The sequence below is a fragment of the Callorhinus ursinus genome, unplaced genomic scaffold, assembly GCF_003265705.2.
Source record: "Callorhinus ursinus isolate GAN/ISIS: 27379988/994484 unplaced genomic scaffold, GSC_fseal_2.0 scaffold14, whole genome shotgun sequence".
Classification (NCBI taxonomy): domain Eukaryota; kingdom Metazoa; phylum Chordata; class Mammalia; order Carnivora; family Otariidae; genus Callorhinus; species Callorhinus ursinus.
In genome coordinates, this window is record NW_027397076.1 from 46,651,784 (window position 1) to 46,664,150 (window position 12,367).

General features: G+C 49.4%; 2 protein-coding genes across 8 annotated transcripts in view; one reads left to right on the forward strand and one right to left on the reverse strand.

The window, feature by feature from the left end:
* On the forward strand, positions 1–7,773 carry PMEL (premelanosome protein). 3 transcript variants are annotated; one of them, XM_025882695.2, is made up of 11 exons: positions 1–108; positions 2,096–2,206; positions 2,354–2,500; positions 3,633–3,767; positions 4,132–4,293; positions 4,565–5,263; positions 6,005–6,121; positions 6,357–6,441; positions 6,551–6,756; positions 6,865–6,952; positions 7,527–7,773. In XM_025882695.2, exons 1-11 carry the CDS (start codon positions 33–35, stop codon positions 7,669–7,671), a joined length of 1,971 nt encoding a protein of 656 aa, XP_025738480.2. In that variant the 5' UTR covers positions 1–32; the 3' UTR covers positions 7,672–7,773. The 3 variants fall into 3 exon arrangements, with proteins under 3 accessions (XP_025738480.2, XP_073756970.1, XP_073756969.1); XM_073900869.1 differs by having other exon boundaries at positions 6,551–6,952; XM_073900868.1 differs by lacking the exon at positions 2,096–2,206 and having other exon boundaries at positions 10–108.
* DGKA (diacylglycerol kinase alpha) overlaps positions 7,222–12,367 on the reverse strand; it is a 23,541-nt gene continuing 18,395 nt past the window's right edge. For 4 of the 5 annotated variants that reach the window (XM_025882692.2, XM_073900867.1, XM_025882694.2 and 1 more), the window contains 7 exons: positions 10,116–10,276; positions 9,803–9,867; positions 9,471–9,561; positions 8,984–9,182; positions 8,758–8,878; positions 8,501–8,561; positions 7,886–8,225 (listed from right to left, as the gene is read on the reverse strand). In XM_025882692.2, coding sequence (XP_025738477.1) covers positions 8,142–8,225; positions 8,501–8,561; positions 8,758–8,878; positions 8,984–9,182; positions 9,471–9,561; positions 9,803–9,867; positions 10,116–10,276 — 782 coding nt within the window. In that variant the 3' untranslated portion in view covers positions 7,886–8,141. Of the gene's footprint in view, positions 7,343–7,885; positions 8,226–8,500; positions 8,562–8,757; positions 8,879–8,983; positions 9,183–9,470; positions 9,562–9,802; positions 9,868–10,115; positions 10,277–12,367 lie in introns of those variants that run through there. The other variant, XM_073900865.1, reaches the window with a different exon arrangement.

The following is a 12,367-nucleotide window of genomic DNA, read 5'->3' on the forward strand; positions in this document are numbered from 1 at the left end:
CAGCGCCTTTGGTTGCTGGAAGAAAGAACAAGATGAATCTGGTGCTGAGAAAATGCCTTCTCCATGTGGCTGTGATGGGTGCTCTTCTGGCTGTGGGGGCCACAGAAGGTGAGCGTCGGGTGTGTGGACTTGAACAAGTGTGAATTTGGGGTTGCACACCTACTCTGGTTTTTCCCTTCCTCATGGGAGATACCGGCAATATTTCAGGCTTCTCCCACCCATTTGATTTAGCGAGGACATGGGCATCTGAGCTCCCTCCCTATGTGGAGATTTGGGACTGAGCTTGAAAATAATCCCATCTGCTTGGAAGGGCAAAAGGATAGTGGGTCTTTGTGGCCCTAATTCTGAGGCTCCCTGGGCAATGAGCTGGAGAAGGGGCTTCAAAAGGGAAATAAGTGGAAGACTTAGGGAATGACTCAGGCACTTGGGGTAGGGTATTTTAAGTGAGGAGTAAGAGAATGTGGTATTGGACAGAAAAGGTAAGGAGGTACCATCTCCCCTCTTTGGGATGGGGATGGGTGAACACAGCTCAGGCTTTTGTTCTGGGGCTGGAAGAGACAGGCAGAGGGGTCTCAGCTGAGCATCACATGAAAGGGCTCGGGGGGATGGGGGCCTCGTGACAGGAGCAGGGGGGGGGGGTGGGGATGGTGAGAGGGTCTGGAATGTCCCGTGCTGCTCTGAGGAGGGAGGGTTGGGAGTGAAGAAAGAATGGGGTATCTTATGATTCTCTTGCTGTAGTGGTGGGATGCTCAATGAGATGATTCTAGATCCCCACCCCCACCCCCACCCCCAGCAGACTCAGCTAGGTTTCCAGTACCCATTACAAATGGAGTGAAGATAGTTTCTCCTGTGCTAAAGTACAGATATCATGTCCCAGTCTCCTCTTTCTCTCTCTGGATCCATGGTCTCACAGACTTCTAGGAAGTTCTCGTTGATCTGACTTCCCCTCGTTTACGCTGCAGTTTCAAGTCTTTTTCTTTTACTATTTCCTTAGTGTATTCTGGAAACATTCTGTTCGTGCCTGTCCACCTGAGCCTCTTAAAAGATTGTGCTTACTTTTTGGATACTGATTTTTTAAATAAGAAGACATTTTTAGATATTTATGAAATTTTATATGAATTGGGTTTGATAATTTTGTCCAGTGTGAAATGACATTGTGTTTATTCAAGAAAATGCTCATATTTTTTATAGATACGTATTGAAATTGTAGGGTTAAAATAACAAGACGTCTGGGACTTGCTTCTACATACTTTAGCCAACAAACAGACAACAACAACAACAAAGGATAGATAAAGCAAATGTGGCAAAATGTTGGTAGTTGTTGTACCTGGGTGAGGCGTATATGTAGATCCATCTTATCCCTTTTTCTCAGACCTCTCTCTTGGTCAGTTATAATAATTTTGTCTGCTTGGTCCCCACTCCCAACCTCTGCCTGCCTCTGATCCATCCTCTACATTGCTTGCCATAGTGATCCTTCTAAAACCCAGATCTGGTCATATTCAAAAAGCTTCTGAAGGGTGAATTTTATGGTATATGAATTATATCTCAATGAAACAAACACAATCTCCTGCCGTGGCCTTGCCTACAGAATAAAGGCCAGACTCCTTTGCTTGGCACTCAGAGCCTTCACTTGTCTTCTTGGCCTCATCTCTTACAGTGTGCATCAACCACACTGGTAGTTCCTATCATGCCTCATGCTACCATGCCTCCATGGCTCCGCTCGTGCTGGTCCTTCTGCCCAGAATGCTCCATTCCACAGGCCAACTCCTCACTCCAATGGTCTTTCCCAATCCACCAGAGTAGAACTAATCTCTTTAGTCATTTTTTTTGCACTTTGTGCATGTCTGTTATGGCTCATATTAAACAGTGCCTTGAATTATTATAATTTATGGACATGTCTTGAATCCCTTCAGGGCCATGTCTTATTCATTTCTTAAGTCCTTTGTACCTAGCACAGTGCCTGGTACATGGTGGCTATTCAGTAAATTAAAATGTACTTTGAATGTGAGAGTGAGTGGGGTGACATGGAACAGGGCTATCCCCTGACAAGAGATTGAGGGGCGATCGTAGGGCCTTCATGGTACCTTCTTTTTAGGACCCAGAGACCAGGACTGGCTTGGTGTCCCAAGGCAGCTCACAACTAAAGCCTGGAACAGGCACCTGTATCCAGAGTGGACAGAAATCCAGGAGCCTGACTGCTGGAGAGGTGGGAACTTGGCAATTTCGAGGGAGGGCATGGGGTGTGGAGAGGAGCAAGATCTGAGTTGAATGTAGCTTGGAAAGATAGGAAGGGGAAAGGTATAAGGGGAGGAAAAACCGTGGAGTCCCGGCTAACGCAGCTGGTCCTTCCCAGGTGGCCAGGTGTCCTTGAAGGTCAGTAATGATGGGCCTACGCTGGTTGGGGCAAATGCCTCCTTCTCTATTGCCCTGCACTTCCCCAAAAGCCAAAAGGTGCTGCCAGATGGGCAGGTCGTCTGGGCTAACAACACCATCGTCAATGGTGAGTACCTCTCTACTCCAGGCCTTTATGCGAAGGGCTCAGATTTCCTGGTGTCCCTCGTGAGCTCAAGGAGTGCCCCCTTCCGCTCTACTTTTTATTTATTTGTTTGTTCATTTTTTAAATATTTTATTTGTTTGACAGAGAGAGTGAGAGAGGGAACACAAGCAGGGGGAGTGGGAGAGGGAGAAGCCAGACTTCCCGCTGAGCAGGGAGCCCGATGTGGGGCTCGATCCTAGGACCCTGGGATCATGACCTGAGCCAAAGGCAGACGCTTAGGGACTGAGCCACCTTTTTTTTTTTTAGCACCCCTACTTTTTCTTTTAAACAAATTATATACATATTCTATAATATTCATTGCAGAAAAAAATTTTAAAACACAGATAAATCAAAAAAAAAAATACAGTATGCAAAATTGGCGACAGAAGACCCAGTGGACCTAGAGTTTAGACAGACATGGATTTAAATTTGTAAATAATATGTTACCCTGGGCAGGTAACTTAACTGTTCTGTGCTTCCATTCCCTTAACTGTACAATGGGATGACTACCTTGAATGTTGTTGTAAGGATGAAAATGTGATAATATATAAAGAATTTAGGGCGCCTGGGTGGCTCAGTTGGTTAAGCGACTGACTGCCTTCGGCTCAGGTCATGATCCTGGAGTCCCGGGATCGAGTCCCACATCGGGCTCCCTGCTCAGCAGGGAGTCTGCTTCTCCCTCTGACCCTCTTCCCTCTCATGCTCTCTATCTCTCATTCTCTCTCTCTCAAATAAATAAATAAAATCTTTAAAAATATATATATAAAGAATTTAGCATAATGCCTGCCCTAGGCTAAGGTGAGGCTCAATAAGTGTCAGCTGATACTCTTATTGTTTTTATCCCACCAGCTAGAGCAAACCACTCTAAACATGTTGCTATATGATCTTCCAATCTCTTTCCTCTGTCATTAAGTACATATTAATCTTTAATTCCAGTTTCCATCCTTTCCACTATTACCCCAAATGGGTGATAACAAAGGGAATGTCCTGTGTAGCTAAGGAGTGTTCCCACAGCCCCTCTCTGGCAGCCATGGTAGGGGTTTTGGTGTATAGAAAGGAATGCCAGGTTTCGAGGGTGACTGTATCTACCTTTCAGGGAGCCAGGTGTGGGGAGGACAGCCAGTGTATCCCCAGGTACCTGATGATGCCTGCATCTTCCCTGATGGGAGGGCCTGCCCATCTGGCCCTTGGTCTCAGACAAGAAGCTTTGTTTATGTCTGGAAGACCTGGGGTGAGTCATCCACTCTTGGATTTACCTCTTCCTACCTGATCCCCTTTCATTTTGCTCTGTGAGTTTCCTTAATCTTTATTGCCCCCATGTCTCTTTCTTCTTTGATAGCACCCCGCCCCCTCCAACTCTCTCTACTATAGTTGTTTCTGGGGGCCCTTCCCCAATTATTGTCTTATCCCATGGACCCCCTTATCAGGATTCCTTTTCTGACCCCCACAGGACCACCTTCCAAATACTCTCTGAAATAACCATACTCAGTACATTACTGGACCTTCCTTCTCTGGTGCCCTATCTCTAATCCTTCCCCTCAGTTTCCCTTGATCAGTATCACCCCCACCCCTGCTTTTCTTTTCAAAAACCTCAGGCCAATACTGGCAAGTTCTGGGGGGCCCAGTGTCGGGGCTGAGCATTGTGACAGGCAACGCAATGCTGGGCACACATACCATGGAAGTGACTGTCTACCACCGCCGGGAGTCCCAGAGCTACGTGCCCCTTGCTCACTCCTGCTCAGCCTTCACCATTACTGGTAAGGATTTAGGAAGGGGCAAAGCCAGTCACAGGGTGCAGGGCGGTAGAAGATGGGGAGGCTTGGTCTGACTGGAAAGGGGAAAGGGGAAAATGGAATGGGGAAAGGGGAAATGGTGTGTCACCTTAAAGGGGCAGAGCCAGGAAGACATGGGCAGAAGGATGTGGGGCTTGGAGCCAGTGAAGGGCCAGTCAGCTTGAGTTGGAGGGTGTGGCTGTGAAAAAAGCTGTGGCCCAGGTCTGGTTCTCACCTTTTCTGGCTCCAATCCCAGACCAGGTGCCCTTCTCTGTGAGTGTGTCCCAGCTGCAGGACTTGGATGGAGGGAACAAGCACTTCCTGAGAAATCATCCTCTGACCTTTGCCCTCCGGCTCCATGACCCCAGTGGCTATTTGTCTGGGGCTGATCTCTCCTACACCTGGGACTTTGGAGACCATACTGGAACCCTGATCTCTCGGGCACTTGTGGTCACTCACACTTACCTAGAGTCTGGCCCAATCACTGCCCAGGTGGTGCTGCAGGCTGCCATTCCTCTCACTTCCTGTGGCTCCTCCCCAGTTCCAGTCACCACAGATGGGCATGTGCCAACTGCAGAGGCCCCTGGCACCACAGCTGGACAAGAGCCTACTGCAGAAGTCGTAAGTACGACACGTGGTCAGGTGCCAACTGCAGAGCCCGCTGGAACCACAGCTGTGCAGATGCCAACCACGGAGGTCACTACGCTTGTACAGGTGCCAACTACAGAGGGCATAGGTACTACAACTGAGCAGGTGCCAACCTCAGAGGTCATAGGTACCACACTTGCAGAGACCATAGGTACAACACCTGAAGGGTCAACCACAGAGCCCTCTGGAACCACAGTTGCACAGGTAACAACTGAAGAGTCAGTGGAGCCCACAACTGGAAAGGTACCCACACCTGAGCCTGAGGGTCCAGATGCCAACCCATTCATGCCTCCAGAAGGTATTACAGGTAAGAGGCCAGTGTGAATGAGGTTCATTGAGGTGGGGACTTTGTCACTACTCTGAAGAGCTAAAAGCCTTACCTAAGCCCCAGTTGTTACCCAATCCTTTGCTTAGCGATGGAGTCCCGTCAGAGCTCCCACTAGTTTTAAGCCCTCAAGTCCCTCTTAATAACATGGAATAGATCTGGAGTTCAGGAAACCAGGGTCTTTCCCTAGGCCATGGAGTGAGAGCTTGTTGCTTCTCTGTCTCTGAGGAGAGCTATTCCTTAAGGAGAAGGCCAGGGAACAGAACGTGGTCATTTACATATTTGTATCTCATTTTCTGTGCAAGTATAAATGCATAATATTCTGTCTCAGATTCTGGCACCATTTCCCACCCCTGGATTCCTATCCCAAAGCAGGTCAACCTGAAATTGTGGTAGGAACACTGAAAAGGTAGGCATGACATGGTGGTACAGGGATGAGTTAACTTGTGTCGTGTCTAGCCCAGGACCCAGCATGGTGTGGGGGGTGAGAAACATTTGGGATTTCTTAAAACTCCAACTCTACTCCTAACTGTGTGACTCTGGGGTGCTCATTCTTCCTTCTGGGCTCTAGTTTCCTTATCTATAAAATGAGGTTTTCCGGGTCTTGTCTGATTCCAAGCTTGGATCCACCAGGTCTGGCTCTACCTGGAAAAATGCCTGTGTGGTCTCTACTTCCAGTGAGTCATTTGTCTCTTGACAGCCTCTTCGATCCTCTCCTGCCAGGTTCCCAGAGCCCCCTGCTGGATGGCGCAGCTACCTTAATCCTGGCAAAGCGACAAACCCCCCTGGATTGTGTTCTGTATCGATATGGCTCCTTTTCTCTCACCCTGGACATTGTCCGTGAGTCTTGACTGCTTTGTGGGCTGGTGGAGGGAGGTGTGTCCTGCCTAAGGCTGGCCAGTGGAAGCATACCTTGGAAGGAGTTACTCACCGGGACAAGAACACCCAAATCCCAGGGTTTTTATTTTGAAGGCATGGATGGGATTGGGGAAGCAGCCCTAGGGTTTTCCTCTCTGTGGGCCTTTGGAGAGGCCTGGTAGAGGCATCCCAGATGTAAACTCTTGCAACTCTGCAGGGGGTATTGAGAGTGCTGAGATCCTGCAAGCTGTGCCATCCAGCGAAGGGGATGCATTCGAGCTGACAGTGTCTTGCCAAGGAGGGTGAGTGTCCCACTGGTTTCCTGAGAACTCTTCGGTTGACTGTTGCATTGCGCTCTGGTGTCTAGTGTTCCTTCCCAGTTGCCCTGACCTAAGCTGACACCTCTTGCAGGCTGCCCAAGGAAGCCTGCATAGACATTTCATCACCAGGGTGCCAGCCCCCTGCCCAGCGGCTATGTCAGCCTGTGCCACCCAGCCCAGCCTGCCAGCTGGTTTTGCACCAAGTCCTGAAGGGTGGCTCAGGGACCTACTGCCTCAATGTGTCTTTGGCTGATGCCAACAGTCTGGCAATGGTCAGCACCCAGCTTGTAATGCCTGGTAGGTACTTGGACAAGAGTTACGATGAAGGGGGTGGGGGGAATAGGCAGAGGCTATCTGGCAGGGAGCAGACACTAACCGAAGCTGTGCCTGGGTTTCTGCTCACAGGTCAAGAAGCAGGCCTTGGACAGGCTCCCCTGTTTGTGGGCCTCTTGCTGGTGTTGATGGCTGTGGTGCTTGTATCACTGATATATAGGTGAGAGCCCCACCACCTAGTTCACACCCCCGTATCCCTTATGACCACTACTCGTTCTTCCTCAAGAGGAGAAGGAACCACCACTTCTTTTGAAGAAGCATGGTATCCAGGAAAGAACCCAGACTTGGAAGTTAAACAGACTTGGGCTGCAGTCTTGCTGGGGGAACCTTGGGAAAGTAGCTTAACATCCCTGAGCCTCTGACAAGTAGGAAAACTAGTATCTGCCCTATGGGCACCCACTTCTGAAGCAGGAGTACAATAAATGATGATACTGATGACTGTTGTTTATAATAATATCAAGAGTGGAGGAAATTGGGTGACCTGAGTCCTCTACCTGTGAGAAGGGCAGATGCTCTGGCCTGGAGTGCCAAGGTCCTCAAAGCAGGGAAGCTTGTAGGGTAAGAGGGAAATGGACAGAGGTTACCATAAAAACAAGACAAGATGAATCCTGTTGGTGAGAAGGGGAGGGAGCTAGGATCACGGTCAAGTAAACCTAGGGCCTCTTTTTTTGGAGAAGCACAGATAGGCTTCCCTTGTCCATTGCTAATCAGTTTCTCCCTTCTCCCAATTTCAGGCGAAGACTTCTGAAGCAGGGCTCAGCCCTCCCCCTTCCCCAGCTGCCACGTGGTAGCACCCACTGGCTGCGTCTGCCCCGGGTCTTCCGCTCTTGCCCCATTGGTGAGAACAGGCCCCTCCTCAGTGGGCAGCAGCAGGTCTGAGTAATCTCATGTGATGCTGTGATTTGCCCAGCGTGGACAGCAATGCTTATCTTTCCTCCAGTCTTCCCTTGGAGACTACCATTACCTGAAATAAATACTCAGAACCTGGTGCTGTTTTTTTTTTTTTTTTCCTTGCTGTTGGGAGCATCTATGTCATTTAGGGAGGGGAGGTATATGGGAAGGAGGTGTACCATTTACTTAAAAGATATCCCAGTGGGGGGAAAAAAGTCATTTTATTCAGATGAGGCACTTTCAATGTGTGTGTGTGTGTGTGTGTGTGTGTGTGCACGCACACACGCACGTGTGCATGGGAAATAGTAGAGGTGGTGCAGGATAATAAATACTGTGAGGGTAGAGGAACACTCCCCTGAGCTGGCAGGAGAGTGTGGCAGCAATGTACAGAGCCTAGGAGTAGAGTCCAGGGATGAAGAGGTGGGTTCAAGGCTGGCTTGGAGGCTGAGGTGTCCCCCTCAGCATAAGAAGCCAAAGAAATTGGAGGAACGAGGGGGTGGGCCCACAAGCATGGGCATCTGGTTCTTGTGGGTGATCTTGATCTGGAAGGGAAGGGGGCATGTTCAGAGGCAGGACCTCATTCCCTTTGGACTGGAGCTGTAGAGATTTGAGGGAAAATCTGTGGGGTGAGGGGGAGTTGCTGGGGTCCTAGAGAAGCCATGGCAGGAAGCCCAGGGGCTAAGAAATCATGATTTGGGAGGAATGGTGCACAGGGGAACTTGAGACATTGGGATGGAGTAAGGAAGCTGTAGAAGGGAGGTTTAGGATTCACAAAGCCTGAGGGTGCCATTTTTGGGCAGGCATAGGCAATACTCACTGTACAGGGTGTCTGCATCCAGGGTTCTCCATCAATTTGCATGGGGAGGGTTTTTGTGGTGCTGTGGGAGGCCAAGGCAGATTGGTGGAGATTTCTTTACCAACTGAATACCAAAACTCTGTTTCTTAGCTTGGTTTAGAGACCCTTTGTTACTGAGGAAGATCTCCTAGTACAGCTCCTCCCTACCATCCCCATGACCCTTCTGCTCTCCCGGCCCTACTCCTTCCCTCAGAGCCCCTGGCCAGAGTTTTCCTTACTGGAAGGTGATTTCAGAGCACTTGGCTAGCCGATGTCCAGCGTTCTTGAGCTTGGTATAAATCTGGCCCATCTCAATTGCACCCTCCAGCCCTACTACTTCTAGCCGCTTGTCGCTTAGGTCTGTGGGTGGGAAGTAAGGAGATAGGTTTTGCAGGAGCAGGGTGCCTCCAAAGGGAACCACACCTTCCCCTTGGTCCTGCCCACTCAGTTCCCAAGGCTGCTCACCTGGTACACAGGTTTTCAGGATATCCGGGTCAGTGATGACTTTAGCTGTAGCGCCTAAGGCCTGGTTGATCCCATGGGTATCTCCATGAGGTCTCTTGGTATCACCCCAGAGGTTGGAACCACCATGCATGCTAGGGATGTTCAGCACTGCGATGCCTTCTAGTGACAGGTTGCTCAGATCCAGTGGTTTCCCACAGATCTGAGAAGAGGAGAGCACAAATCCTTACCTCCTGTCATAATCATGGATGCGACCCCTCCCTCCACCAGATGACAAACTGGGAAGGCCAGGAGTTGGGGATTTGCAAAGGATGGCAGGAAATAGGGACCAGTTGTATTGAGAATTAGGGAAATTAGGAAGGGAGAGCTGGGAGGTCAAAGTATAGGTTCAAGAATAGGGGAAGTTCCTATTCTTGAGGGCACCTGTGGAGGGAGAGACTAAGATATAAGAAAGTGAGAAGCATGTAGGGTTGGGTCTCATCACACCCACCTCAACTGTCAAAGACTCCTCCAGCTTTTTGCATGTTGAGAAGATGGATTCAGACGTAGCGAATTCGAAGTACCATAGCTTGTTCTTCATTCTGTGTCAGCCCCAACATAAGGCCCAAGAGGGAGGGGACAAGTTACACAGTGCTGGCAGAGGAGGGCTAAGTGACAGGGAAGGACATCAACCTCCTGACTTCGGTCCTTTAGGGAAGAGGATGGCTTTGGTTGAGGGGCTTCTCAGAGGTGCCACTGTCCATCTAAGTGCTCTGAGTCAAACTTGGCCACAACCTGGTCCCTGCCACTGTGTATGTCCCCCCACACCCCCCTCTCCCTCACCTGCTGTTGAACTTCTCAGGATATTTCTCTCGCATGATGTGGAATCGGTGAGCAATAGAGGCATCCTGGGGAGTTCAGGGCATGTAGGATCAGAGGCCTGCCTCCTCTCACGGCACAGAATACTCTCTTTAATTCCCTCATTCGGCAGCAGTATGTCCCATGTTCTTTTCTTGCAACTCACACCACTGTACCCCACCCGCCATTTCCCTGTGTCACAGCTCCCTTAACCTCTACCTCCTCTTTCTAACCAGCTCTAGCTTCTTGCTGCTTAACCCATACTTCCTCCCTAGCCCCCATACCCCACTTCACTGACCACACCAATGGAGAAGTAGTTATTGATGATTTGAAAGGGGACTGGGTCACTCTTTTCTTCAGTTTGTTGAGGTATCACCTCCACGGACCATCGATCCATATGTACCACCTTACTCATCTCTAAATCCTTGAGGATCTTCCCCAAATTCTGTCCCTCATATCCTAAGGATGGGGGAGAAGACAGGTTAGAACTGAGCCATGGGTCTCAGAGGGCCCTCTTCTCAGCTCCCAGCCCCACAAATTCCCAGAGATCCTCTGCCCTGCTTCTGCAGACCCTCCTAGCCCTAGCCAGTGAAATAGGAGGGAGCGGGATGCCTCAGTGGCTCAGTTGGTTAAGCGTCTGCCTTCGGCTCAGGTCATGATCCCAGGGTCTTGGGATCCAGCCCCACATGAGGCTTCCTGCTCAGTGGGGAGGAGCTTGCTTCTCCCTCTGCCTGCGCTCCCCCTGCTTGCTGTTTCTCTCTCTCTTTCTGACAAATAAATACAATCTTAAAAAAAAGAAATACAGGGCAGTGTGCTTGGTCCTAGCTCCCATGGACCAATCTTTCTCTCTTTAAATGTAAGCTCTATGTCCAACGTGGGGCTCAAACTCACGAGCCTGAGACCAAGAGTCGCATGCTCTACTGACTGAGCCAGCCAGGTGCCCCTTCCATGGAACAATCATTTTTTTAAAAGATTTTATTTATTTATTTGACAGATAGAGAGACAGGGAGAGAAGGAACACAAGCAAGGGGAGTGGGAGAGGGAGAAGCAGGCTTCCCTCCAAGCAAGGAGCCTGATGCGGGGCTCGATCCCAGGACCCTGGGATCATGACCTGAGCAGAAGGCAGACAATTAAAGACTGAACCACCCAGGCACCCCAGAAGTCACTTCTTATACCAAAATAAATTCAAGATGGGTCAAAGAATTTAAATGTAAAAAAATGAAACAGAATTTGTACTAGCAGAAAACATGAGTGCATATTTTTGAAATCTTTTTTTTAAAGATTTTATTTATTTATTTGAGAGAGAGAGAATGAGAGATAGAGAGCACGAGAGGGAAGAGGGTCAGAGGGAGAAGCAGACTCCCTGCTGAGCAGGGAGCCCGATGCGGGACTCGATCCTGGGACTCCAGGATCATGACCTGAGCTGAAGGCAGTCGCTTAACCAACTGAGCCACCCAGGTGACCTATTTTTGAAATCTTTGAGTGGAAAAGGCTGTTCTAGAGCATAATACAAAACTGGGAGCCAAAAAAGGAGAAGACTGATAAATAAAATTTTTTTAAAGATTTTATTTATTTATTCGTCAGAGGGAGAGAGAGAGAGAGAGAGAGAGCGCACAAGCAGGGAGAGCAGCAAAGGGAGAAGAAGGCTCCCCACTGAGCAAGGAGCCTCATGTAGGACTCGATCCCAGGATCCCATGATCCCAGGGGGGATCATGACCTGAGTCGAAGGCAGACACTTAACTGACTGAGCCACCCAGGTGTCCCTGGTAAGTACAATTATATTAAAACTTAAAACTTCCTGGGGCGCCTGGGTGCCTCAGTCGGCTGAGTGTCCGACTCTTGGTTTTGGCTAGGGTCATGATCTCAGGGTTGTGGGGTCAAGCCCCACATCAGGCTCCATGCTCAGTGGGGAGTCTGTTTAGGATTCTCTTTCCCTCTTCCTCTGCCCCTCCCCCCTGTGCTCTCTCGCGCTCACTCTCTCAAAGAAAGAAAGAAATCTAAAATTTAAAACTTCTTTGGTTAAATAAACACACACCTAAAAAAATACAAACTGGGAAAAAATATCTGCAGCACATATAATAGACTAACTTCACCAACACTCGAAAAATGCTTATAAATCACTAAATCCAGGGGCACCTGGGTGGCTCAGTCGTTAAGCGTCTGCCTTCAGCTCAGGTCATGATCCCAGGGTCCTGGGATCGAGCCCCGCTTCGGGCTCCCTGATCGCTGGGAAGCCTGCTTTTCCCTCTCCCACTCCCCCTGCTTGTGTTCCTGCTCTCGCTGTCTCTCTCTCTGGCAAATAAATAAAATCTTTAAAAAAATAAAAATAAAAAAATAAATCACTGGGGCGCCTGGGTGGCTCATTCGTTAAGCGTCTGACTTCGTCTCGGGTCATGATCCCAGGGTCCTAGGATTGAACCCCGCATCGGGCTCCCTGCTTGGTGGGCAGCCTGCTTCTCCCTTTCCCACTCCCCCTGCTTGTATCCCCTCTCTCGCTGTGTCTCTATCAAATAAATAAATAAAATCTTGGGTGCCTGGGTGGCTCAGTCG